Source organism: Ailuropoda melanoleuca, chromosome 10 (assembly GCF_002007445.2).
Source record: "Ailuropoda melanoleuca isolate Jingjing chromosome 10, ASM200744v2, whole genome shotgun sequence".
Taxonomy (NCBI): Eukaryota; Metazoa; Chordata; class Mammalia; order Carnivora; family Ursidae; genus Ailuropoda; species Ailuropoda melanoleuca.
Genome location: NC_048227.1, coordinates 69049265 through 69073970, shown reverse-complemented (window position 1 = coordinate 69073970; position 24706 = coordinate 69049265). Strand labels below are relative to the sequence as shown.

The 24706-nt window shown below is 34.9% G+C and overlaps 1 protein-coding gene across 1 annotated transcript in view; it reads left to right on the top strand.

Annotated features, from left to right (window-relative positions):
* TBC1D32 (TBC1 domain family member 32) overlaps positions 1-24706 on the top strand; it is a 164797-nt gene that overhangs the window by 48078 nt on the left and 92013 nt on the right. The window contains exons 11-12 of the mRNA XM_034670774.1: positions 2388-2504; positions 12472-12560. Of these exons, the coding sequence (XP_034526665.1) occupies positions 2388-2504; positions 12472-12560 (206 nt within the window). The remainder of the gene's footprint in view (positions 1-2387; positions 2505-12471; positions 12561-24706) is intronic.

Sequence of the window (24706 nt, the reverse complement as noted above, 5' to 3'; positions counted from 1 at the left end):
TTGCAAATAATACAAAAACTCTCAGTATAGTATTGATAAGCGATTTGTAAGGACCATGTGCCTTTGTGGACAGTGTCAGTTGTTAAGATGAACATTTATTTTTTTATTTTATTTATTTATTTTTTAAAGATTATATTTATTTATTTGACAGAGATAGAGACAGCCAGTGAGAGAGGGAACACAAGCAGGGGGGAGTGGGAGAGGAAGAAGCAGGCTCTTAGCAGAGGACTGATGTGGGGCTCGATCCCAGAACGCCGGGATCACTCCCTGAGCCGAAGGCAGATGCTTAACGACTGCGCCACCCAGGCGCCCCTAAAATGAACATTTATTAAAAGTTTCTTTAAAAAAAAAAAATTAAAAGTTTCTTGTACTGTGTCATGGCTACAATAGATGAGAACGATATTTTAAATAAAGCTCATCTATAACTCTAAATATTGGGTTAATATTAAGAACATTTATAAAATATTTACATGTTTAAATTATAAAGCATATTCTGTTTATTTTTAATTTATTTTTTCATAAACTAGATGAATAATACAAATATGAAATCTGTCTTAATCATCTTTGTAGTCAACACCTTGATGATTAGTGAATTTTTCCTAGGTGGTTTCGGCCATGAACTATAGTTTCCCTGCAGTTCATTTTATGTATAATTAATTGACACATTCCTTAAACATCCTTTCCTTGATACCAATTTTTTATGTTTGTTTATTTGTTTTCTCTATAGTGAACACTTCTTGGGTAGTATTCTTTAGATAAGCATTCAGTAAATGTCAACTAGGTTATTAAATTTAGTTATTCTACTTTATGATAACTTTATTGCTATCCAAATGACACTAGGTTTAAATCAGGAGTATATAGATTATTTTCTTAGAAGTAGTTAGAAATTCCATCTTCATTTGATGGAGTATTCATGGAAAGAAAAGGAAGCTTTTAAAGAGTTCATTTTTCATTCTACAGCAACATTTATTAAAACCCACTGTGTTAAATATATTCACTATAACCACTGTTATTTGTTAGGGAATATTGCATTTGGCATAATAAGGGTGGAGGTGGGGTTAAAATGGACTGTAGCTTCCATGTCCTCAGACAAGGACTGTGTAGCATGGGTGACATTGTTAAATTGTGTCTGAAGATTATACTGGGTGTTGTCATGAGTAGCCTAGCCTGAAAGTAAGAAAATGCCGATTAGTCTGCTACCAACTTTCTGATTGCGTGTCTTTGGCTGAGTCACTTAACTTCTGTGGTCCTTAAGTTTTTCATCTATTATGTGAGAAATTGAATTAACTGTTCTTTTAAATTTTCTTGTGTTCTGATTATAGTGAAAATTCATGATTCTCAAATTTTTAAATGATAAGCAGAAAACTTCATAGTTGCAAATAAGTACAATTAATACAATGCAAATGAAACATACAAGTGTTGGCAGAACACAGGGTTTCTAGAGGTGAATAGAGTTCATTAGAAAGCCTTCTAGAAAAAAATGTGGCAAGCTTATGAAGTAGGATAATGAGTAAGTGGGAGGGCAGGAGGAATATGTTGGTAGGATAAAAAAGGTTTGCATATGTGGCAGTCATTTATTTGAAGGAGACCACAGGCAGATTCAATTGACTGAAGTAGTGACTTCCTGCTGAGGTATAATGGAAAACAAGGCTTTTGACATTGTGAAGAGAAGAAAGGTGTCAATTAGTCAAGCACCTTGAAAGTCATGCTAAGGAGTTTAGGCTTAATAGTGATGGGCAACCACTGCATGCTTTTGTGCAGGGGATCCAAAGAATGAACTGTGCCTAAGAAAAATATTCAGGTTGCTTTTAGTAAAATGAAATGAGAGTGAGAGCTTAAAAACTTCATGGAGAGATTAACTTGTTAAGATTGCACCAGAAAATGAGCTTTTTTTTTGATAGGGAAAGCCATGGCTTTTTAAAATTAACTGTAATATTGAGGTTAGTTGGATTTCCAGCGAATGTAGTTTGGATAAAGCCTTGTGACCTGAGTGTGAGAATATATAGAATTTATTATCTTGTTTCAGAGCCCCACAGTGTTATTCTCTTGTATTTCTTACGCATTAGTTATAACAATGCAAATAATGAGAAAGATGAATCATTTCATTTTTTTCTCGAAACCAAACTTTTCAAGAGATATAACATTTTAAAACATTTTCCAACTCCTATGTATTCTGTTACAATTGTTATGCGTTATCAGCACATAGATTATTGTTGATGTTAGCTATTTGGCACTTAACATGTATATGTTTCACATTTATGTGGATTACTTAGGTTTATTTAAAAAAAATTAACCCTCATAGTCATACTCCTATAAAACTCTATCATGGATGTGGTTGAAAAAAATGCACCATTTAAATGTCAGTGTTTTCTTTCTTCCCTTCCTAGTCTTTTCTAGGACTGGTGAACTTGTTACCTTATCCTGCTGTTTATGAGCTGGTAGGCAATCAAGATCTTCCTAATAAAGCAGAATATTCTCTTCGTGAAGTCCCAACATGTGTAATTGTAAGTCATTTTCTTTTAATCTTTACCTTTTTATAAATCTTGAGATTAATAGTACAGCGCAGTTTGACAGAAAAAAGGAACATTATTTAATGGTGTTTAAAGGGTGATTTATTTATCCATGGAATATCAGCTCTGAATTATCTGTGCATGGAATTTTTGATCTAGGTCACCTAAAAGTTACAACACCTCTTGGAATACAAGGTTAATGCTCCCCAATCAGAAAAGAAACTTAGCATAAAAAGAAATATGTACATGAATAATTTTTAGATGGTTTATGTTACTAGTCACACCAGTGTTGCTTCTTCATTGGCTAAAATAATTAGTATTAAACTATATTCAAGGAGTCCAATATATTTTCTGCTAATATTTAATGAACTACATATTACTGCCCCATGAGGGCAGTATATACATATTTATTTGAGACTTTTTTCATATTCATACTCCCAAATGGGTAACTTGTCTTAATCATTTAGAGATATTTAGTTCCTTATCTTTGGATAAGTTTGTGAATTAAACACACAAAATATGTATTTACGCATTCGTAAAGAATTATGTAATTATGAATTAAACACACAAAATAATGTGTATTTATGCATTCATAAAGAATTACTTAATTAACACTGAAATTCTGTTAATCATTCTTATTTTCTGGTCACTTTGACCTGTGTGTTATTGTTTTTCTATAGTTTTGCCCATTTGAATATTTTAAATTATTGTTAATCCTAACTAAACATTTTAATTTTTTTAAACTTTCTCTACTCTGGATATTTTTTGATAATTTTATGAATGAAATATAAAGATAGGTGCTTCTGTTGAATTTTTAATTTATATTCTCTTTTCCTTGAAGTGTTTCAGTTTTACCATGTGCTTACTTGTTATCTTGGAGTTTCTTAAGTAGTTTTATAATTAGCCATTTGTGTGTCTGTCTTCCCTGCTACTCTGTGAGTGCCTGGGAGCAAGTAGGGTATCTTAGTCATCCTTAGCATTTACATGTAGTAGATGTCTGTGGTTCTACTTCTGGTTCTCTTCCAGCTTCTCTGGTCTCTCCTGTATAGTCTCCTTTGTGGACTTCTCTTCCTCTGCTGCCTGTCATCCAGATTGATCTCACCCAGTACTGTGACTTTAGTTGTATACTGACAATTCTGACGTATATTGCTCACCTGACTGTCAAATCTTTACTCACATTTCTATCAGATAATGGACATCTGGAACACTCATGGGCATCTTAGTCTTACCACTTCTAGAACTGTAATGTTCTGGGGTTTTTTTTCTATCTTAAATTAATTCCATTTCCTGTTTTCCTGTCTCATCATATGGCGCCATCATCCACACAGCTGAATGAGCTAGAAACCTGGAAGTCATTGTTGACTTCTCTTTCTATATGTTCAATTAATCACCATGTATAGATTTTTGCCTCCCTAATAACTACATCTTGTTTACCTTTTTTTTATTCCTGTTAAGACCACCTTAGCTAAGACTCTCATTTGTTGTCTAGATTACTTCAGTGAGATCCTAACTGCTTTTTTTCCCCCAGTCTCAACCTATAATTTATCCTTACGCTGATTTATTCTCAAAGTGGTCCTTTAGAAATAAAAACCAGATGTAGTAATTCTATTTAAAATCTTTGCTGATTTCCCTTTGCCTCTGTGCTTAGCCATGTTCCTTTGCCTGACATACAGCTTCTCCTTTTTTCTCAAAGCCATTTTTTTCCGCTTGTCATCTCCCACTCTCTGACTTCCAGGGTCTTTCGTACAAGTTTCTTCCTTTCTCTAGGGTCTGGAAGCTACCTAACCTTGCCTTTCGGCTAGAGAGTATCTCCTCATTTTTCATGCTTTACTCTTTCTATAAAGTTGTCTCATATGTCACGTTATTGTATAATGACTTTTGCATTTGTGTCTCCTAATGGACTGTAAAATCCATGAAGAGAGGAACTGTATTTTGTCTTTTGCCCAAAAACTCTAGCAAGTTGTTTTGTTTTTCTTTCACTACTGTGAGCATGGTAGGTTCTCAGTAACTTCACTGTTTTATTAATTATTTGATAGGCTCTTAATGACCTTGGCCCTTCTTAGGCTTTATTCAAAACAATTTAAATTCAGTATCCTTCTGTTTTCTTTGGGAGTCCTGTGGCGGGAACCCTAGGAAGTTAAACTGAGGAACCGTGTGTGTGTGTGTGTGTGTGTGTGTGTGTGTGTGTGTGTGTGAATGCACACATTCATGGGTGGGCTTTCTTTTGTGGATGTTTTCAAACTTGCATTTAAAAAATGGTATAATGAACTCCCATATACCCAACACTAAACCTTAGCTTTTATCAACATTCTGTCAGTGTTCTGCCATCTATTCCCCTACTCTTAACCAGTTTCCTCTCTTTTACTGCTGCATTTTTTTCCCCCTGGAGAATTACAAAGCATATTTTAGGCATACTGTCAGTTTATCTGTGAATAATTTAGTATGCATCTCCAAGTAATAAGGACCTCTGGGTTTTGTTTTGTTTTGTTTTTGCTTTTGTTTGAATTACCACCTTGTTAAACCATCATGGCTTTAATCATATCTAAAATGTTAGCTATAATCCCTTAATATTATCTAATATGTGTTCTATATAGAAGTTTCCTTTTTCTTCAGATTTTTTTTTTTTTTTTTTTTTTTTTTTTTTTTTTTTTTTTTTTTTTTACAGCTGGTCAAGTCATGATCCAAACAAAGTCTATACATTACATTCAGTCATTATGTGTTTTACATCTCTTTTCTAAAACAGTTCTTTCTTTGTTTCCATGCCATTGATTTATTGGAAAAACTGGATTATTTGTCCTGGGTTGCATTGATTCACTGTTTCACTAGGAGATGTGAAATGGCGATTTTAGTCCTGCCATTCTCTTTGTATTTCACTGGAACTATTTAATAAAGGAAACCCTGAAAAAGTTTTTTTTCAGGAATAGCAGAATAAATGCTTGACTGTTTATAAATTCTCAGAGTAGTGAATTGGTCTAGTAATCTCCAAAAGTGATTTTTTTTTATTATTATTATATGAGCTTCTAGTTTTTATATGTATATGTTTCAATCCAGTGCAGTTAATCATTATTGGTTTTGATAATCAAGATATTCCTTGGCTACAGAGTCCTTTTGACATGTAGTTATTCCTGTTTGATATATTTTTTTTTTCATGTGAGATACTCTGGGCTCACTGTATTCATTTTCTGGCTCAGTCTTGGAATCGGCCATCTTTAAAGAGTTGTTGTTCCTTTTACTAGGAAATGCTATTTAGAAACTATAACCTGGACACTAAAAATGTTCATTGTTTAGGGTTGTCATTATCTCTAGTCCTTTCAGTGGATAGCTGAAGAGAATAAGTTTTTTTTTTTTTAAGGAGAAATTCATCATAAGCCTATATTGATATTTTTTCTTATATTTTTCTCTTTCACTGAAAATCTTGGTTACTAATGACATGAACAAAACTACTTATTTGCTTTTATTGTACAGTGTACATATAATAATTTCAGAATAAAATAAGATTAGTGCATGCATATTGACATTTCATTTCAGTTAGTCTTGTTCTTAGAATATGCCACCAGGGATTTACAATCAAAATGTTGTGTTTTAAAGTTACTTGAAGTAAGTAAATCTCTGTTCTGCCTGGTTATGCCACTAACTTGATAGATTTATTTTAGAATGTTCTAAATTGAGAGGTTGTTTTACCTTTTGTATTAATTTTGTTTTTTCAATTATTATATGATTTAATGTTCTTTTAAAATATGTGACTCCAGTATGTAACAAGGTACTTACATAGTAATCCTCTTTGACCTTTCTCCCCGTGTGTAGATTTTGCTTTTCATTATGATAGCCACTATCTCCATGTAGCCATTTAAATTTAAAGTAATGACAACTAAATAAAAAATTTCTTTCCTTTAAGTACTAACCACATTTCAAATTTTCAAGTGCCCACTAACCATAGGTGGCCAATGACTACCACATTAGATAGCGCAGACAGAGAACATTCCATCATTGCAGAAAGTTCTTTTTTATAGCACTCACTGCCTTATAGCTAACACTTTTTGTTAGTTTTTGGTTTATCCTTCAACTTCCACTTTATAACTATTACTTTAAAAAATAATATATTTTCTTTCCCTCCAGACTTAAGCAAAAGATAGTATGCTCTAAACACCGTCCTGTCTCTGCATTTTTCTTTTAATTCTGTACATTTGAGATTACTGCATACCAGTATATAGAGCTCTTCCCTTATTGTTTTTTATAAATGCATGGTATACTGTTGTGTGGATGTGCTAGAGTTTATTCATCCAGTCGTCTGTTGGTGGACACTGGGTTCTTTAAGGTTTTTGCTATTATAAGTTATGCCAAAATTAATAGCTCGGTTTATATTTATTGTATTTACCAGTGTGCCTATATGTTTTTTCTATTGTTGCATAACAAATTGCTACAAACTTAGCAAATTAAAACTACCCATTTATGAGGTCACAGTTCTGTACATCAGAAGTCTGGCACCGTGTACCTGGGTTTCCTGCTCAGAGTATTATAAGCTGAAGTCAAGATGTTGGTCAGGCTAAGTACTCATCTGGAGGCCCTGGGGAAAAATGAAATTCCAAATTAATTCTGGGCAGAATTCAGTTTCTTAGGTTGTGGGACTAAAGTGCCTGGCATTGTGCTGGCTGTCAGCCAGGAGTTACTCCTGGGGCTTTGTCCTGTGGCCCCCTCCATTTCGACTGTGAACAACCTCTCTCCTGTCAAATCCCTTTCATGCTTTGAATCTCTGTGACTTCCCCTTATGTGAGCAGCCCAAGAAAATTCTTTTCCTTTAAATGGCTCTTCTGATGATATCAGAGCCACTTGGATAGTTTCCTATTTTAAAATCAATTAAGGACTTCTGCAAAAATCTCTTCACAGCAATAAGTGTATTAGTCTATAAAGGCCTGGAATCTTGGGGGCTCTTGAATTCTGCCTGCTGTAGTATCTTTGGGCTAGATATCTAGAAGTGGGATCACTGGGTTGAAAGGTAAGTTCAAATGTAATTTTAGTATATATTGCTAGATTTTTTTCTACGGGAATAATCTTTCTGCTTTCCCATCAATGAGATTTAATAGTGACTGTTTTCTAGCAGTTTCATTAAGACGTTTTTGTGATCAGAGGTTTAGATATCTATCTGACAGGAGAAAAGTATTAATGTATGTTTTTCTTGTGAACACATTTTTTCATATGCTTAATGGCCATTGATGACTTCTCAATGGTGTTTCAATTTATTTTTATTAATTTTCTATTTGTTTTCTTTTCCTTAGTTTTGAGGAATTCTTTATATTTTAGGGAATTTAGATCTTAACTTCTCATGACTTCATCTCAGGTATCTACCAGAACTCTAGGTCCTGCAAATAGCTCTCAAGTTGTACTTTAGTAAGTTAAAGGTCAATAACAAAATATTTTGTCCCTCTAACACATACAGTCTTTGATTGCTTTTCAGTTCCTATCACTTAGTTTGCAGCTATATAAGTGATGTATTAGGTAGGACCCCTTTGGTTATTGGAGAAACTCAGTTTGAATTAGTTTCAGCAGAAGAGGAAATTTATTGACCTGCATAAGAAAATTTATTGGCCCTAATAAACATCTGCAGTTTGTGTGGAGTCACAGTGTGGGAGATAACTGGGAAACTTGGATGCCAGTACCAGTGACAGGAGTATTTCATGTTCTTAACAAGAGGTGGTAGCTGATTATAGTTCCCCTCACATAACCGAGGACTGTAAACAGTGAATAAACCTCAGGGAGAACTTGCTAATTGTGAGAGCTGACTAGAAGTGGGATAGGCTGCCTTGGGATTCTGTGACTTCTTCATCCTGAGTTCTTCTTGGTGAAGGTACTGCAGATCAGATCCAAGAACCTATTGGGTGGTTGTAGTACATAATCTTGAAGCTCTTTTTCAACCCTGAGAATATGTTTGCAGTATTTAGCATAATGTCTGTCACATAGTACATGTGCAGTATATGCTGAATAAAATATTTGTGAACTTCATTATATACGAGAGCAAAGAACAAAAGAAAAAACAAGGACAAGTAGAAATAGAACCTCGAATGTAGTCAGGTTCACCTCTGTCTGTCTGTCTTTGTCATCTTGTCCTGTTACTGCCGTCTATCTTGGCTTTATTGAAAACTATACATAGTGTGGTGGTTAAGAGTTTATATTCTGAAGCCAGACTGCCTGGATTAGATTCCCAGTTCTGCCTTTTACAAACTATGTGACCTCAGACAAGATAAACTTTTAGTTTTCTGTTAAAAGAGAGCAATAACTTTCCTATCCCAGGGTTGTTGTGAGAATTAAATGAAATATAAAAGTTTAAGTCACTGCTTGGCAGGTCATAAATGCTATAGAATTGTCTGGTATAATTATCATTACTGTTTTCTTCTCCAGATGCTGTTCTCTATAGGAGAGTACACAGGACTACCTGTTACTTTCTACTGACATCTTCACCATTTCCCCTTGTCTTTGTTTCCTAGGGCTGCCATAACAAGTGACCACAAACTGGGTAGCTGACAACAACAGAAATCTACTCTCTTACAGTTCTGGAGGCCAGATGTCTAAAATCAAGGTGTTAACAGGCCACATTCCCTCCAAAGAGTCTAGGGGAGAATTCTTCCTTGCCTCGTCCAGCTTCTGTTTTTCCAGGCATTTCATGTCTTGTTGCTATGTAACTCCAATTTCTGCTGTCAATCTCACAAGGCTTTCTCCCTCATCTGTTTTAAATCTCCCTTTGTCTTTCCCTTCTAAGGACACTTGTCACAATCTTAGGGCTCACTTGGGTTAATCCAGGATGATCTTATCTCAGAATTCTTAATTACCTCTTCAAACACTCTTTTTCCAAATAGGGTAACAATCATAGGTTCCAGAGATTAGGATGTGGACATATCTTTTGTTGGGGTCACAATTTAACTCACTATGCCACCAAACAGGAGAGTGGCCTTTTCCTCTATTTCCCTGTTATAGACTGAATGTATACCCCCAAAATTCATATGTTGAAACCTAATCCTCAATGTGATATTTGGAGGTGGGCCTTCAGGAAGTGATTAGAAATAATAGACTCCAGTTTTGCAGAGTGGCAGTATCATAGCCAATGAGCTTTATCCAAGGTGCAGTTGTGGCTAATTGAAAAAAAATAGACTCTAGGGAAATTCCTTACCCCTTCTGCCATGTGAAGGCACAGGGAAAAGATGACTGTCTATAAACTAGAAAGTGGGTCCTTGCCAGACACAAAACCTTCCGGTGCCTTGATTTTGGACTTCTCAGCATCCAGAACTGTAAGAAATAAAGTTCCTGTTGTTAATAAGCCACCCAGTCTGTGGTACTCTGTTAGAGCAACCAAAATGGGTTAAGACTCCTCCCCCTTGAAAAATCCCAAGGAAGAACCTTAAAGGTTGAGTTTTGTTTGTGGATGTTCATGGGCTAGTCAGTCACAAGCCACTCCTAGTGGTGCAGGTGGAGGAGTATTGGCATTATAACTGATCTATCCCTCACCTTGCACTTATCCCTTTCTGAAGTAAAAAGGGTCAGATAAAACACACATCACCTTTGGGACACTTGTAAACAGCAGACCCTTAGGCATGTATGTATTTATGTGAATGGCTATTCCTTTGTTTTCCTAGTTCGGATCTCGTTCTGGCCTACTAGATCGTTGAATATATTTTCCAGCTGGACAGTATCCTTTAAAAAAAATTTCAGACTTGTTTTTGTTTTTGTTTTTTTTGAGTCCCAGGCCTTACTTGTCACTAGCTCATTGTTACAAAGATGCTGCTTGATTTAGAAAACTGATTGCCTTATTGACACATGTTACAGTGCTTAGAAACTGAAGTTCTCCATAAGGCAGGCTTCCCAGGAGTTTCGTTTTCTTCCCTAAGTGGTGATCCATCAATGTAATCCTCTTTAAAGAACAAATTATTTACCGTAACATTTGTTCTCTGAAAATGCATTATCATTGATAGATCACTGCAGTCTACTCTTCCATTAGCTTGCTGGTAATACATTCTCTATCTCTTTTATTCTTAAAATGTCTAGTATTTAGATTTGGAACTAGAACTTTATAGAGTCCCAAAGTGTCACCAGCTCTCAAAGTCTGAGCTTAGTGTTCAGATAGTTGGACAAATTTCAGTCACCTATACTAGCATCCTACTAATGAAGAGAAATCTATAGTAATCCTTCCAGAAGCTACTATGTGTAGAACTGATTGGCAGCTTCTCTTCTGTCGGATAAGAGAAGGCCAGTGATACATAATTCTAGATTAATCTGTGGAGATTATGATAAAACAGTGATCATTTCTTAAATTATTTTAAGCAGTAAAAATGTCTACCTATTTGAAGAAACACCTGGCAAACAAGTTTGTCTGTATATATGGCAAAGAGTACTTAATAGTATCTAGGTGCCTGGACAAGCCAAGGAGAGCTCCATGGCTTTGTCGCTATAGCTAATCAGGTCTGTCAGAGGAGAAATTAGGAAAAAGAAGAGAGTCAGTTAATTATTGAGAATCTGAATGTAAAGCTGGGAATGTGAATGAGTTACTTAATTCATGTTCCATTATCATGTTTGAAACAAGGAGCACCAAGCTAAGAAGCAAACAAAATGACAGGTTTTAAGATAGCAATCTTTTTATTCTTCATTATATAATTATATAATGTTTGCTGATTCTAAACTCTTGTGCTAGTACTCACACATTTTTAAGATATCTGTAGAATGATAAATATATGTATTTCTAAGTGTTAGGTATAAANAGCAAACAAAATGACAGGTTTTAAGATAGCAATCTTTTTATTCTTCATTATATAATTATATAATGTTTGCTGATTCTAAACTCTTGTGCTAGTACTCACACATTTTTAAGATATCTGTAGAATGATAAATATATGTATTTCTAAGTGTTAGGTATATTCTTTTACTATACAAGTTGACACAAAATCCAGTTTTTACTATGTTTCGATTTGTATTTTTCAAATGTTTTTCAAATGTTGAAAGATTATTTCCTCAACCTTGCAAAGTCATTTCCCATGCTTCTTATTTATTTGATGATATGGCATTTGTACTATCATCCACACAGACATCTGTAAATATTACGTGACTTTACTCCCTAGCAAAATCTTTCTTTTGACCTTTAGGTCACAGAAATGTCTTCAATTTGAACTCACTGGAAGGTAGCACATTTCTTGGTTGGGAAAATGAACAATGAGAGAGACAAGTATTCGTCTATGAATAAATTTCTTAGGCCTAAACCCGAAGATATACACAAAGCAGGGCATTATAAAAAGAAAGGTTTTTAGAGAGTGCACAAAATTGCGTAGTAGGCTTACATTGTCAGGGCTTGGGATGGCTGTTGGTACCTGGGTCATCAGGTTCTCTCTGCTCTTGCATCATGATTTTTAAGCCTGGTTACATTGGTCTGAGGTAGAACCTGGGCATTATTCATATATGTATATGTATATATATATATTTTTTAAAGTTTTCTAGGTGATTCTAATGTTCAACCAGGGTTGGATACCACTGATTTTCATGAGCAGAGACTGTCAACAAAATCTCAGCTACTAGATAAAACTATTCAAGTCCACTGTTCATGTTTCACATTTGTAGATTTCGTATTTGTTTTTCAAAGTAGTTTATATTTTTAGCAGTTTGATCTGTATTTAGCTGGTTGCAACACAGTACTAGAATGGGGTAGAAATTAGTGATTCTCCACTTTGGCTAAACATGAGATGACTTATGTCAGTAACTTTGACAAATCTTAATGCCCAGACACACCTAGACCAATTAATTCAGAATCTCTAAGGTTGAGACTTGGGCATTGGTAATCTTTTTTTTTTTTTTTTTTGAACCCCTCTCTAGGTGATCAAATGTAAAACCAAGTTTGAGAACCAAAAATCTAAATAAATCTTTGTTGAGTTGGTTTTTCTTTAAATGGTTTCGGTCAAGCACCGTCTCACTCCAAATCTTTCTTTTTTAGGATATTATAGATAGACTTATAATTTTGAATTCAGAAGCTAAGATTCGTTCTTTATTCAACTATGAACAATCACACATCTTTGGTCTAAGGTAAGGTGTTAAATATTACCTGAGGTACATTTTCTGTCTTGCAGAAACAGTTAAGCGTATGATCTATATACTTTCAAAAAGTATTTAAAATGAGCTAATTTTTAAAGCATGTTTAAAGGTAAGTTGTAACTTTATAGACAAAATAAATACAGTTATTAGGTTTTTATATAATGGCTTTTGTCTACATTTAGTTTCTGTATTATTACCATGTCTTCCGCTTTTGTTTGATTTACAGAGGCATTTTGCAGACACTTCAGTTTACTCAGGAGTCAACTGGGGCTTCCCTGGGTTGGTATTTGTTGGGACTCCTAAGAGAGACGTGAAAGAGGCCTGAAAATGCATAATTTATCTTGAGGCTCAAGTTTGCTCCTTGTTGTTAACCATTGCTCCTTAATCTCAGTTTTCCCAAGGTTTAAATCTTTTTGGTCATATATAGACCTATAATTTGTTTTCCTACTTATAAATTACGACTTTTAAAAACAGCTGAATTAAAGACATTTTCCATTTTCATAGGTTTGTGATTCTTTTTTTCCCCCTTTCTACTAGCAAAGTAACTTTTTCAGCCAACATGGAAGGGGTCAGTGAGTATGCTCTACCTAAGAAATGAAGCAATCACTTTTCTAAAATTAGAATCTCTGATGGTAGTATATATATTATAGATCTTATACTCAATTTTTTTTTTTTTACCACTAATAGCTGAGTTTCATTTTTGGACTTTTTAGTTCAAAGAAGGTAGAAAAACTGTAGCTATTATAGTTCTTAGAATGGTGTGTCCTTTATCTCAAAATGTATTTTCACATTACATTTTAACTTCTCCTGTATAGCAGCAGATACATCATATAGCAAGCAATGATGAAGAATACTAGGAAAAATCTATTCAGTAGAACTTGCTTCTGCATGGCAAGTATATTTCTGAGTTTTCTAGTTATAGAATATAGATTCTAGCCTCCTTTTACTGATAAAATGAGTGAATGTCTTTTTTTGTGTGTATAAAGAATAGTATTTTTCTCTAGTATTCTTGTTAAAAAAATAATAATAGAATTTTAAGTCATGTAAAAAGCCATCCAAGAAGTAAAATGCCCCTGGGAATAAAATATATTAATTTGCATAGCATGTGCTTTTTTCAAATGGAGTGCAATATCCAAATGGAGTCATTCTGTTCTTTATGGAGAATTTGCCATGGCGTTGTCGATCCATGTAATAGAGTTGTGTAGTGTCGTGGTTAGATTAGCAACATGGACTCTGGAGTCAAGACTGCTTGCTCTTTACCAGTTGTGTAAGTTGGGATCTCAGTTGCCATCTGTAAAACGGAAGAATATTATGTTACTTTCCTCATAGAACTGTTATCAGAATTGCATAAGAAAAATTAAAAGGACTTATTAACAGTGCCTGGCATGTAGCAAGCACTATAAAAATATTCTAATAGATGTAGTAGCAATAGTACTTCAAGTGTTTCTTTATATCTGCTTGCTTTATATGATTTTTGTGTTTGACTAGGAAGTAAATTTTCTCTTCATTCTTTCAGTACACCAGTAGTCTTCTACATGCTGCCAAGTAATTTGCTATGTTTACAGCATCAGCAATAAGAGAAAGAAAAAGACCCAATCACTTTCTGAGGAAAAGTTTGTATTTTATTTTTTATGCTTTTTAACAAGTTTTTATTTGACAATATGTTTATTTCATTTTATTTCGAAGGTCATGCTCATAATATTCAGTTATATTTTTAAGTCATACATTTGAGGTTAGATAATTTACTTCTACTAATTTCAGTCTAGCATTGGTCATTGGGGCCCGATAGTGATAATTTATATCCTAGCTTTGTATTGTATAAATCTTGTGTTTCTCTGTGTTTTGGATTCTTACCGATACCATTTTCTTTACTTTCTACAATGGTTTTGTTTCTAATTGTACCTTTATTGTACTGTTCCTTTCAGTAGATCATCTCATGAATGTATTTGCCTTCTCCACATAGCACTGTTTGTTCTATTCATTTTTTTCCCCTCTGAGTAAGGGTAAGTTTAATACAGTTTCTGTAGGTTTGCCATAGCACTTAGATGAGGATAATACAGGGCTTAGTGAAATGTGGATTTTCACTTTTTAATAGCATCACATTCTCTGTAAATTTCTGAATTTTTATTTGTTCAGGTCCTAAAAATCTTGTATCATAAAATATCGAGAAGGTTGCTCCTTTGATTAGCCCTCCTATCCTTTTTGTTTCTACTTCTAGCCTATCCTTTTCTAATTTTGTATCTGGTGCAAACATGCCTTCAGATGTTTCGTCTTACAGTGAAACACGCTCAAAAAGAAGTTTCCCTTGACCTCCTGTCTCTGAAGTCACTGTTCTGTTTCTCTCCCTCTCACCATAGGAAGTAGTCTGCACAAACTGTCCCCACTTGCTCACCTCTCTTTACTTCTCAGCCCACTTAGATTTGACGTTGACTCTATAACTTTGTCAGAATTGCACATCCTGCTCAAGTTGCTTGTAGCTTCTATGCTGATGAATGTAATAGATTCTTCTCTTTTTAATTCTCCTCTTATTATAACTATCAGCATTTGATATAGTGGACCATTTCTTTCTGTGTGAAAGTTCTCTTTGCTTCTGTGACACTTCCATAGCTGCTATATTTCTCTTTTGCATTCTCTAAGTAATCTTTGGAATTTGAAATACTCAGGACTTTGTGCAGTTGCACTTTTTTTCCTCTTTGTTCTGCCCCAAGTTCATCCACTTACACTTTTGCCTTTAAGCATCCTGTATGTCCGTGGGTCCCCCACAATTTTTATCCCTAACCTAAATTATTATTCAGAGCTACCAGGTTCAAATATACAACTCTCTTTGACATTTCAATTCATATATTTCTCAGATATCACAAACTTAACACGTCTAAAACTGAACTTTTGGATCTCCTCCCACAAAAACAAACAAAACAAAATAAATCATCTATTTCCATCTCATTAAGTGGCCCAACCAACTATTCAATTGCTCAGTCTTGAAAGTCATCTTAACTTTTTTCTTTGCTTTTCAAACAGTGATTTATCTTTATTATAAAGAAATTAACCAACACAGGAGATTAAATTATAATACATTAAGTGACATTCTTCCTAACTCTGAAAGTAACATTATTTTAAAAAATTTTAATTCCAGTGTAGTTAACGAACAGTGTTATATTTTAGTTTTCGATGTACTATGTAGTGATTCAACAGTTCTATACTTAGTGCTCATCAAGTAAGCATACTCTTAATCCCCTGCACCTACCTCTGAAAGTAACATTAACATTGAGGAAAATTATTCTGGGCATCTTTCTGTGCATGTACATACTGAAGAATAGATATATGGAGATTAATTTATAAAAATGGAATAATATAGTTTCCATTTGAAATTCTAACTGATTTTTATAGAAAAGAAAAACTACTGTCTACACAGATCTGGAATGAGAGAAAGGGTTGGGGGAGCATTTTTAAAGCTCTTTCAGAGAAAAACATGCAGCCAAGGATCCTTTATCCAGCAAGGCTGTCATTCAGAATTGATGGAGAAATAAAGACCTTCCAGAATCGCCAATCATTGACCAATTTTATAATCACAAAACCAGCCCTACAGGAGATATTAAGGGGGGTTCTATAAAAGTAACAAGGCCCCAAGAGTGATACAGAACAGAAAGTCACAATCTATAGAAATAAAGACTTTACTGGCAACATAGCATCATTAAAATTGTATCTCTCAATAATCAGTCTCAATGTAAATGGCCTAAATGCTCCCATAAAATGCCACAGGGTTGCAGATTGGATAAAAAGGCATGACCCATCCATTTGCTGTCTACAAGAGACTCATTTTGAACCTAAAGATACATTCAGACTGAAAGTAAAGGGATGGAATACCATTTTTCATGACAATGGACCTCAAAAGAGAGCTGGGGTAGCAATTCTCATATCAGACAGATTGGATTTTAAAATAAGACTATAGTTAGAGACACAGAAGGGCACTATATTATTCTTAAAGGATGTATCCAACAAGTGGATATGACAATTATAAATATATATGCCCCCAATAGGGGAGCACGAAGATACACAAGCCAACTCTTAACCAGAATAAAGAGACATATAGATAAAAATACGTTAATAGTAGGGGACCGCAAAACTCCACTATCAGCAATAGACAGAGCACCAGAGCAGAAAAACAACATAGAACCAAGAGCTTTGAATGCCATACTCAACGATTTGGACCTCATAGCTATATATAGAACACTACACCCCAGAACCAAAGAATACTCATTCTATTCTAATGCCCATGGAACATTCTCAAGAACAGACCATGTTCTGGGTCACAAAACAGGTCTCAACTGATACCAAAAGACTGAAATTATTCCCTGCATATTCTCAGACCACAACGCTTTGAAATTGGAACTCAACCACAAGGAAAAATTTGGAAGAGAAACCAACACTTGGAGACTAAGAACCATCCTGCTCAGGAATGATTTGATAAACCAGGAAATCAAAAATCAATTTAAACAATTTATGGACACCAATGAGAATAAAAACACAATGGTCCAAAAACTATGGGATACTGCAGAGGCAGTCCTAAGGGGGAAATACATAGCCATCCAAGCCTCACGCAAAAGAATAGAAAAATATAAAATGCAGTTTTGTATCCTCACCTCAAGAAGCTGGAACAGCACCAGAGGGACAGGCCTAATCCATGCACGAGGAAGCAGTTGACCAAGATTAGTGCAGAAATCAATGAATTAGAAACCAGGAGTACAGTAGCGCAGATCAACAGAACTAGAAGCTGGTTCTCTGAAAGAATGAATAAGATCGATAAGCCACTGGCAAGACTTATTCAAAAGAATAGAGAAAGGACCCAAATTAATAAAATTATGAATGAAAACGGAGAACCAACCAACACCAATGAAATTGGAAGGATTATTAGAAACTTTTATCAACAACTATATGCCAATAAATTAAGCAATCTGGAAGAGATGGAGGCCTTCCTGGAAACCTATAAACTACCAAGACTGAAAAAGGAAGAAATTGATTTTTTAAACCGGCCAATTAATTATGAAGAGATTGAATTAGTGATAACCTTCCAAATAACAAAACTCCAGGCCCAGACGGTTTTTCTGGGGAATTCTACCAAACATTCAAAGAAGAAATAATACCTATTCTCCTAAAGCCATTTCAAAAAATAGAAACAGAAAGAAAGCTACGAAACTCATTCTATGAGACCAATATTACCTTGATCCCCAAACCAGGCAAAGACCCCATCAAAAAGGAGAATTACAGACCGATTTCCCTAATGAATATGGATGCCAAAATTCTCAACAAGATCCTGGCTAATAGAATCCAACAGTACGTTAAAAGGATTATCCATCATGACCAAGTGGGATTCATCCCTGGGATGCAAGGGTGGTTCAACATTCGCAAATCGATCAGCGTGATACATCATATCAACAAGAAAATACTCAGGAGCCATATGATCCTCTCAATTGATGCAGAAAAAGCATTTGACAAAATACAGCATCCTTTCCTGATTAAAACCCTTCAGAGTNAAACCCTTCAGAGTGTAGGGATAGAGGGTACATTCCTCAATCTCATAAAAACCATCTATGAAAAGCCTACAGCAAATATCATTCTCAACAGGGAAAACCTGGAAGCATTTCGCTTAAGATCAGGAACACGACAAGGATGCCCACTCTCGCCACTATTATTCAACATAGTACTAGAAGTCCTTGCAACAGCAATCAGACGACAAAAAGGGATCAAAGGTATCCAAATCGGCAAAGAAGAAGTCAAAATGTCTCTCTTCGCAGATGACATGATACTTTATATAGAAAACCTAAAAGAATCCACACCCAAACTATTAGAAGTTATAGAGCAATTCAGTAAGGTGGCGAGATACAAAAGCAATGCTCAGAAATCAGTTGCATTTCTATACATGAATAATGAGACTGAAGAAAGAGAAATTAGGGAATCCATGCCATTTACAATAGCACCAAAAACCATACATTACCTTGGAATTAACCAGAGACGTAAAGGATCTATATTCTAGAAACTACAAACCACTCTTGAAAGACGTTGAGGAAGACACAAAAAGATGGAAAAATATTCCATGCTCATGGATTGGAAGAATTAACATAGTTAAAATGTCCATGCTACCCAGAGCAATCTACACTTTCAATGCTATCCCGATCAAAATACCGAGGACATTTTTCAAAGAACTGGAACAAATAGTCCTTAAATTTGTATGGAACCAGAAAAGGCCCCGAATCTCCAAGGAACTGTTGAAAAGGAAAAACAAAGCTGGGGGCATCACAATGCCGGATTTCGAGCTGTACTACAAAGCTGTGATCACAAAGACAGCATGGTACTGGCACAAAAACAGACACATCGACCAATGGAACAGAATAGAGAACCCAGAAATGGACCCTCGGGTCTTTGGGTGNATAGAGAACCCAGAAATGGACCCTCGGCTCTTTGGGCAACTAATCTTTGATAAAGCAGGAAAAAACATCCGGTGGAAAAAAGACAGTCTCTTCAATAAATGGTGCTGGGAAAATTGGACAGCTACATGCAAAAGAATGAAACTTGACCACTCTCTCACACCATACACAAAGATAAACTCCAAATGGATGAAAGACGTCGATGTGAGACAGGAATCCATCAAAATCCTAGAGGAGAACATAGGCAGCAACCTCTACGACATGGGCCAAAGCAACCTTATTCATGACACATCTCCAAAGGCAAGAGAAACACAAGATAAAATGAACTTGTGGGACTTCATCAAGATAAAAAGCTTCCGCACAGCCAAGGAAACAGTCAAAAAAACTAAGAGGCAGCCCACGGAATGGGAGAATATATTTGCAAATGATGCTACAGATAAAAGACTGGTATCCAAGATCTACAAAGAACTTCTCAAACTCAATATGCGAGAGACAAATAAACAAATCATAAAATGGGCAGAAGATATGAACAGATACTTTTCCAGTGATGACATACAAATGGCTAATAGACGCATGAGAAAATGTTCAAAACCATTAGCCATCAGGGAAATTCAAATGAAAACCACACTGAGATACCACCTTACGCCAGTTAGAATGGCAAAAATAGACAAGGAAGAAACAACAATTGCTGGAGAAGATGTGGAGAAAGGGGATCCCTCCTACATTGTTGGTGGGAATGCAAGTTGGTACAGCTGCTTTGGAAAACAGTGTGGAGGTCCCTTCAAAAGTTAAAAATGGAGCTACCCTATGACCCAGCCATTGCATTACTGGGTATTTACTCCAAAGATACAGACGTAGTGAAGAGAAGAGTCATATACACCCCAATGTTCATAGCAGCATTGTTCACTATAGCCAAATCATGGAAGGAGCTGAGATCCCCTTCAACACATGACTGGATTAAGAAGTTGTGGTCCATATATACAATGGAATATTACTCAGCTATCAGAAAGAACGAATTCTCAACATTTGCTGAAACATGGACGGCACTGGAGGAGATAATGCTAAGTGAAATAAGTCAAGCAGAGAAAGACAATTATATGATTTCTCTCATCTATGGAACATAAGAACTAGGAAGATCAATAGGGGAAGAAAGGGATAAAGAAAGGGGGGGTAATCAAAAGGGGGCATGAAGCATGAGATACTATGGACTATGAGAAACAAACTGATGGCTTCAGGGGGGTTTGGGGAATGGGATAGACTGGTGATGGGTAGTAAGGAGGGCACGTATTGCATGGTGCACTGGGTGTTATACGCAACTAATGAATCATCGAACTTTACATCAGAAACCAGGGATGTACTGTATGGTGACTAACATAATATAATAAAAAAACATTAAAAATTTTTTTAAAAAATAAAGTGTTGCATTGAAAAAAAAAGAAGAGAAAAACCAATGAGACAGAAGAAATTGCTGAATTTCAAATAACTGTTTTTTCACTCCAGGTGTTATTATTTCCCCAGAGATTCCTCTCAGCTTTAGAGAAAAAAGATTATGTAAAACATTTCAAGTGGTTTGAACATAGTATTTCATTTTTAGACAGTATTGATTGACTGTCTACTATGAGAGATGAGGACATTAATGCTTTCGTTGGCCTCCCACCTTCCCTGTGTCCACCTGTGTTAGAAGAATGTTTTTTTTTGCCAGTTCCTAACCTGCCTTCCTAAGTCCTTGATCTTATTTTCTTCTCTACCCAGAAGGGAGATTAAACTAATCTAGGTTTCTTTTTTTTTTTTTTTTAAGATTTTATTTATTTATTTGACAGAAATAGAGACAGCCAGCGAGAGAGGGAACACAAGCAGGGGGAGTGGGAGAGGAAGAAGCAGGCTCATAGCGGAGGAGCCTTATGTGGGGCTCGATCTCATAACACCGGGATCAGGTCCTGAGCCGAAGGCAGAAGCTTAACAACTGTGCCACCTAGGCGCCCCTAATCTAATCTAGGTTTCTTAGTGTAGTGACATGAGATATGCGGCATTTCTTTAATATGACTGCAGGTTAATATTTATAATTTGTTAGTTTACTCTTCTCCACTTCATTTACTCTGCCAATATTTATTGGCCGCTTGTTATGCTCTGTGTTAGATGTAGGGGATGTAATGATGAGTAAACAAGATGTGGTGCTCATTCTCTTTAACCTTACTACCTAATGAGGAATCAGATTTTAAGGTAATAAAAATGCGAGGTAATTTCAATGCAGAAAAGAAACACATCCTTAGAGCTCCCCACCTTCCCATTTTAAATAACTGGAGTTTCTACACTTCTTTATGTGGCTTTCAGGGAGCTCCATAATATACCTACGTCTCTCCTATGTACAATATTTTCCACCTTTCCTCAGCCTGAACTAATGCTGAATAGGTTAGACTTCTTATCTCCTCAAGTGCAGTGTTTATTATTGCCTATATACCTATTTTTTTGTCTTGAATATTGTTTTCACTTTTGTCATCTTATTAAAATTTGACTCATCCTTCAAGGCAAAGCTTGCTTTATGAATTACTTCCTCCGTGGCTTGTGATAGTGCACTTTGATCTTGTCTTTTTCCTGCATGTTCTTTGCCTTTATAGTCATTCCCACAAATTTGATACTTATTTCTCACCCTGACTAAAACTTAAACTTTAAGGGAATATCATTTTCTTTGACTTTCATGCTGGGTACTTTCTGGTTATTTGGTTAACATTTATTTGCTAAATCTGTTGGGTTTTTTGATTTGTTTAAGAAAGCTGTACATTTATTGAAAAGTTTGGGTGCAAATTATTTTCTTGAACCTTGTCTTTTACAGACAACAATTAAAGCACCTTGGGGTTCTTATCCTCTATAATTTCTTTTTTTTCCAAAGTTGAGGCTTAACTGAGATATATGGTTGACATATATCAGTTTCAGGTTACAACATGATTCAATATTTGTATATATTGTGAAATGTTCACCACATAAGTCTAGTTAATATCTGTCACCATACATAGTTAAGAATTATTTTGTGATGAGAACTTTTAAGATTTACTCTCTTAGCAACTTGCAAATATGCAGTGCAGTATTAGTATTAACTACAGTCACCATGCTATACATTGCATCCCCATGACTGATTTATTTTTTAACTGAAAGTTTGTTTCTGACTCTCTCCACACGTTTCCCCCACCACCCACTCCCCACCTCTGGCAAATAGCAGTCTACTCTCTGTATTTATGAGTTTGGTTGTTTGAAATTGCACATGTTAGTGAGAGCATACAGTATGTCTTTCTCTGCCTGACTTATTTCACTTCGTATAATGCCCTCAAGGTCCATCCATGTTGCAAATGGCAAGACCTCATTCTTTTAATGGCTAAATAGTATTCTGTAATATGTATACTGCATTTTCTTTAGCCATTCATCCATTGGTAGACATTTAAGTTGTTTGCATATGTTGGCTGTTGTATATAATGCTGCAGTGAACATGGGGTGCATAAATCTTTCCAAATTCGTGGTTTTGTTCTCAGATAAATACCCAGAAGTGGAATTGCTAGATCATGTGGTAGTTCTATTTTTAATTTTTCAAGGAACCTCCATACTGTTCTCCCTAGTGACTGTACCAATTTATATTCCCACCAACTGTACTGCTATTCTGATAAGTACGAGGTGATATCATTCTGGTGTTGATTTGCCTTTCCCTGATGATTAATGATGTCGAGCATCTATTCATGTAGCTATTGGCCATCTGTATGTCGTCTTTGGGAAAATGCCTATCCAGATCCCCTGCCCATTTTTTGAATTGGAATTTTTTTTTTTTTGGTGTTGTGTAAGTTCTTTAAATGTTTTGAATATTATTAACCCCTTATGAGATATGATTTGCAAATATTTTCTCTCATTCAATAGGTTGTTTTTTCATTTTGTTGATAATTTTCTTTGCTCTGCAAGTTTTTGAGTTTGATATACTCCCACTTGTTTATTTTTGCTTTCGTTGTCTTTGCTTAATGTCACATCCCCTGGAAACTTTTGATCCTGCTCATCATGGCTTAGTAGTTCAAGATATACTTAACCATCTTTAGGTCAGAAGAATGTTATGCTCATGCCTAAATTATTTCAATATAAAAACTATTTCGTGGAGAAAGAATTATATCATTCAGTATTAATAGTTTTCTTTATATGAAACTACAAATTAAGTTGTAATTACAGACTCTAGAATTGCACATTTTTAACAACTTAAATCTTATGTAGTAATTCCTCCTTAAATATACACATTAAAATTTAATACAGTTAAAGAAATGTTAATACAGTTCTCCTACAACTTATTCCTTATTTGAAACTCTAATGTGGCCTTTGGTTAGTTTTCTTAAAAAACAAAAAAAACTCTGAAATCTTTTTTTATAGAACACCCTTTAAAATGTATCACTTGCTATTTCAGTTATTTTACGTTTACTCACAACAGTAAGTTATATACACACTATAACAGGGTTTTTTTTTTTTTTTTAGATTATTTCTTTATTTATTTGAGAGAGGGGGAGAGAGAGAGAGTGAGAGAAGGCAGAGCAAGGGTGAACAGGAGTAGGGGGAGAGGGTCAGAAGGATAGGCAGAAGCAGGCTCCTCACTGAGCAGGGAATTCAATGCAGGGCTCTATCCCAGGACCCTGGTATCATGACCTAGCCCAAGACAGATGCTTAACTGGCTGAGCTATCCAGGTGCCCCACAGTATAACAGTTTTATGTATGACTACCTTCTTTGTAAAAAGTCTGACCTATAAGATGACTTTAAGATGAAAAGTAAAAAATAATTTCCAGTTTTAGAATCAGCGTGGTTTTTTAGCAAACATAGATAAGTGTTAATATACCATCACAACAAATCACAAGATTTATTCCCAGTGACCCAGATGCTAACTAGACTTAAATTTGATTAACATTAGTAATAAGCAATTTTAAAATTATCTCTTGTAATCTTTTTTACTATCAGAAATTGGATATAATCTGACTACAAAACCATCCACATTTTGGATTTTGTATATACAGGTACTTGCGTACATAAATGCATATATAATATTTAATTTGATTTGAAGAAAACAGATGATCTATTACTAATTGATATCAGTAAAGGATTCAAAATTCTTATTTAATGAAAGAATTCCCATTTTTATAGAATAATTAGAAAATAATGAAAACAAAATAATAGCTGTTAGTCTTTCTCTTAGAGATAATTACCATTAACCTCTTCATGCCAAAATTTTTCATTTTTTAACTGGATATATTTTTCTTAACTAGGAGTTTTATTGTTTTAACACCTCCTTTTTAATTTAATTTTAAATCATCTTGTCATATCTATAAATGTTCACATGTACCATAATTTTAAAGGATTGAATAATATTCTAGTATATGGATGAATGAATCCCAGTTTTCTGTGTTTAGACATGTAGGTTATTTTTTTTAAATTATTGTACATTTTTATAAATATCTCTATGCCCATAATTTATTTTTACAACAAATCCTTAGAAATGGACTTGTTATGTTAAAAAGTTAGACACATTTTCAAATCCTATATATTTCTATCTTCCCTCTTTTCATGACTGCTTTTACTTTACCTCTCTGTACCATTTTATATTCCACCCACTATTGACACTTTTTCCTTTTATTAAGTTGTTCATTCAGAAAATATTTATTGAGTTCCTGTTAAGTGCTGCACTGCTGTCTTTTTTTTTTTTTTAA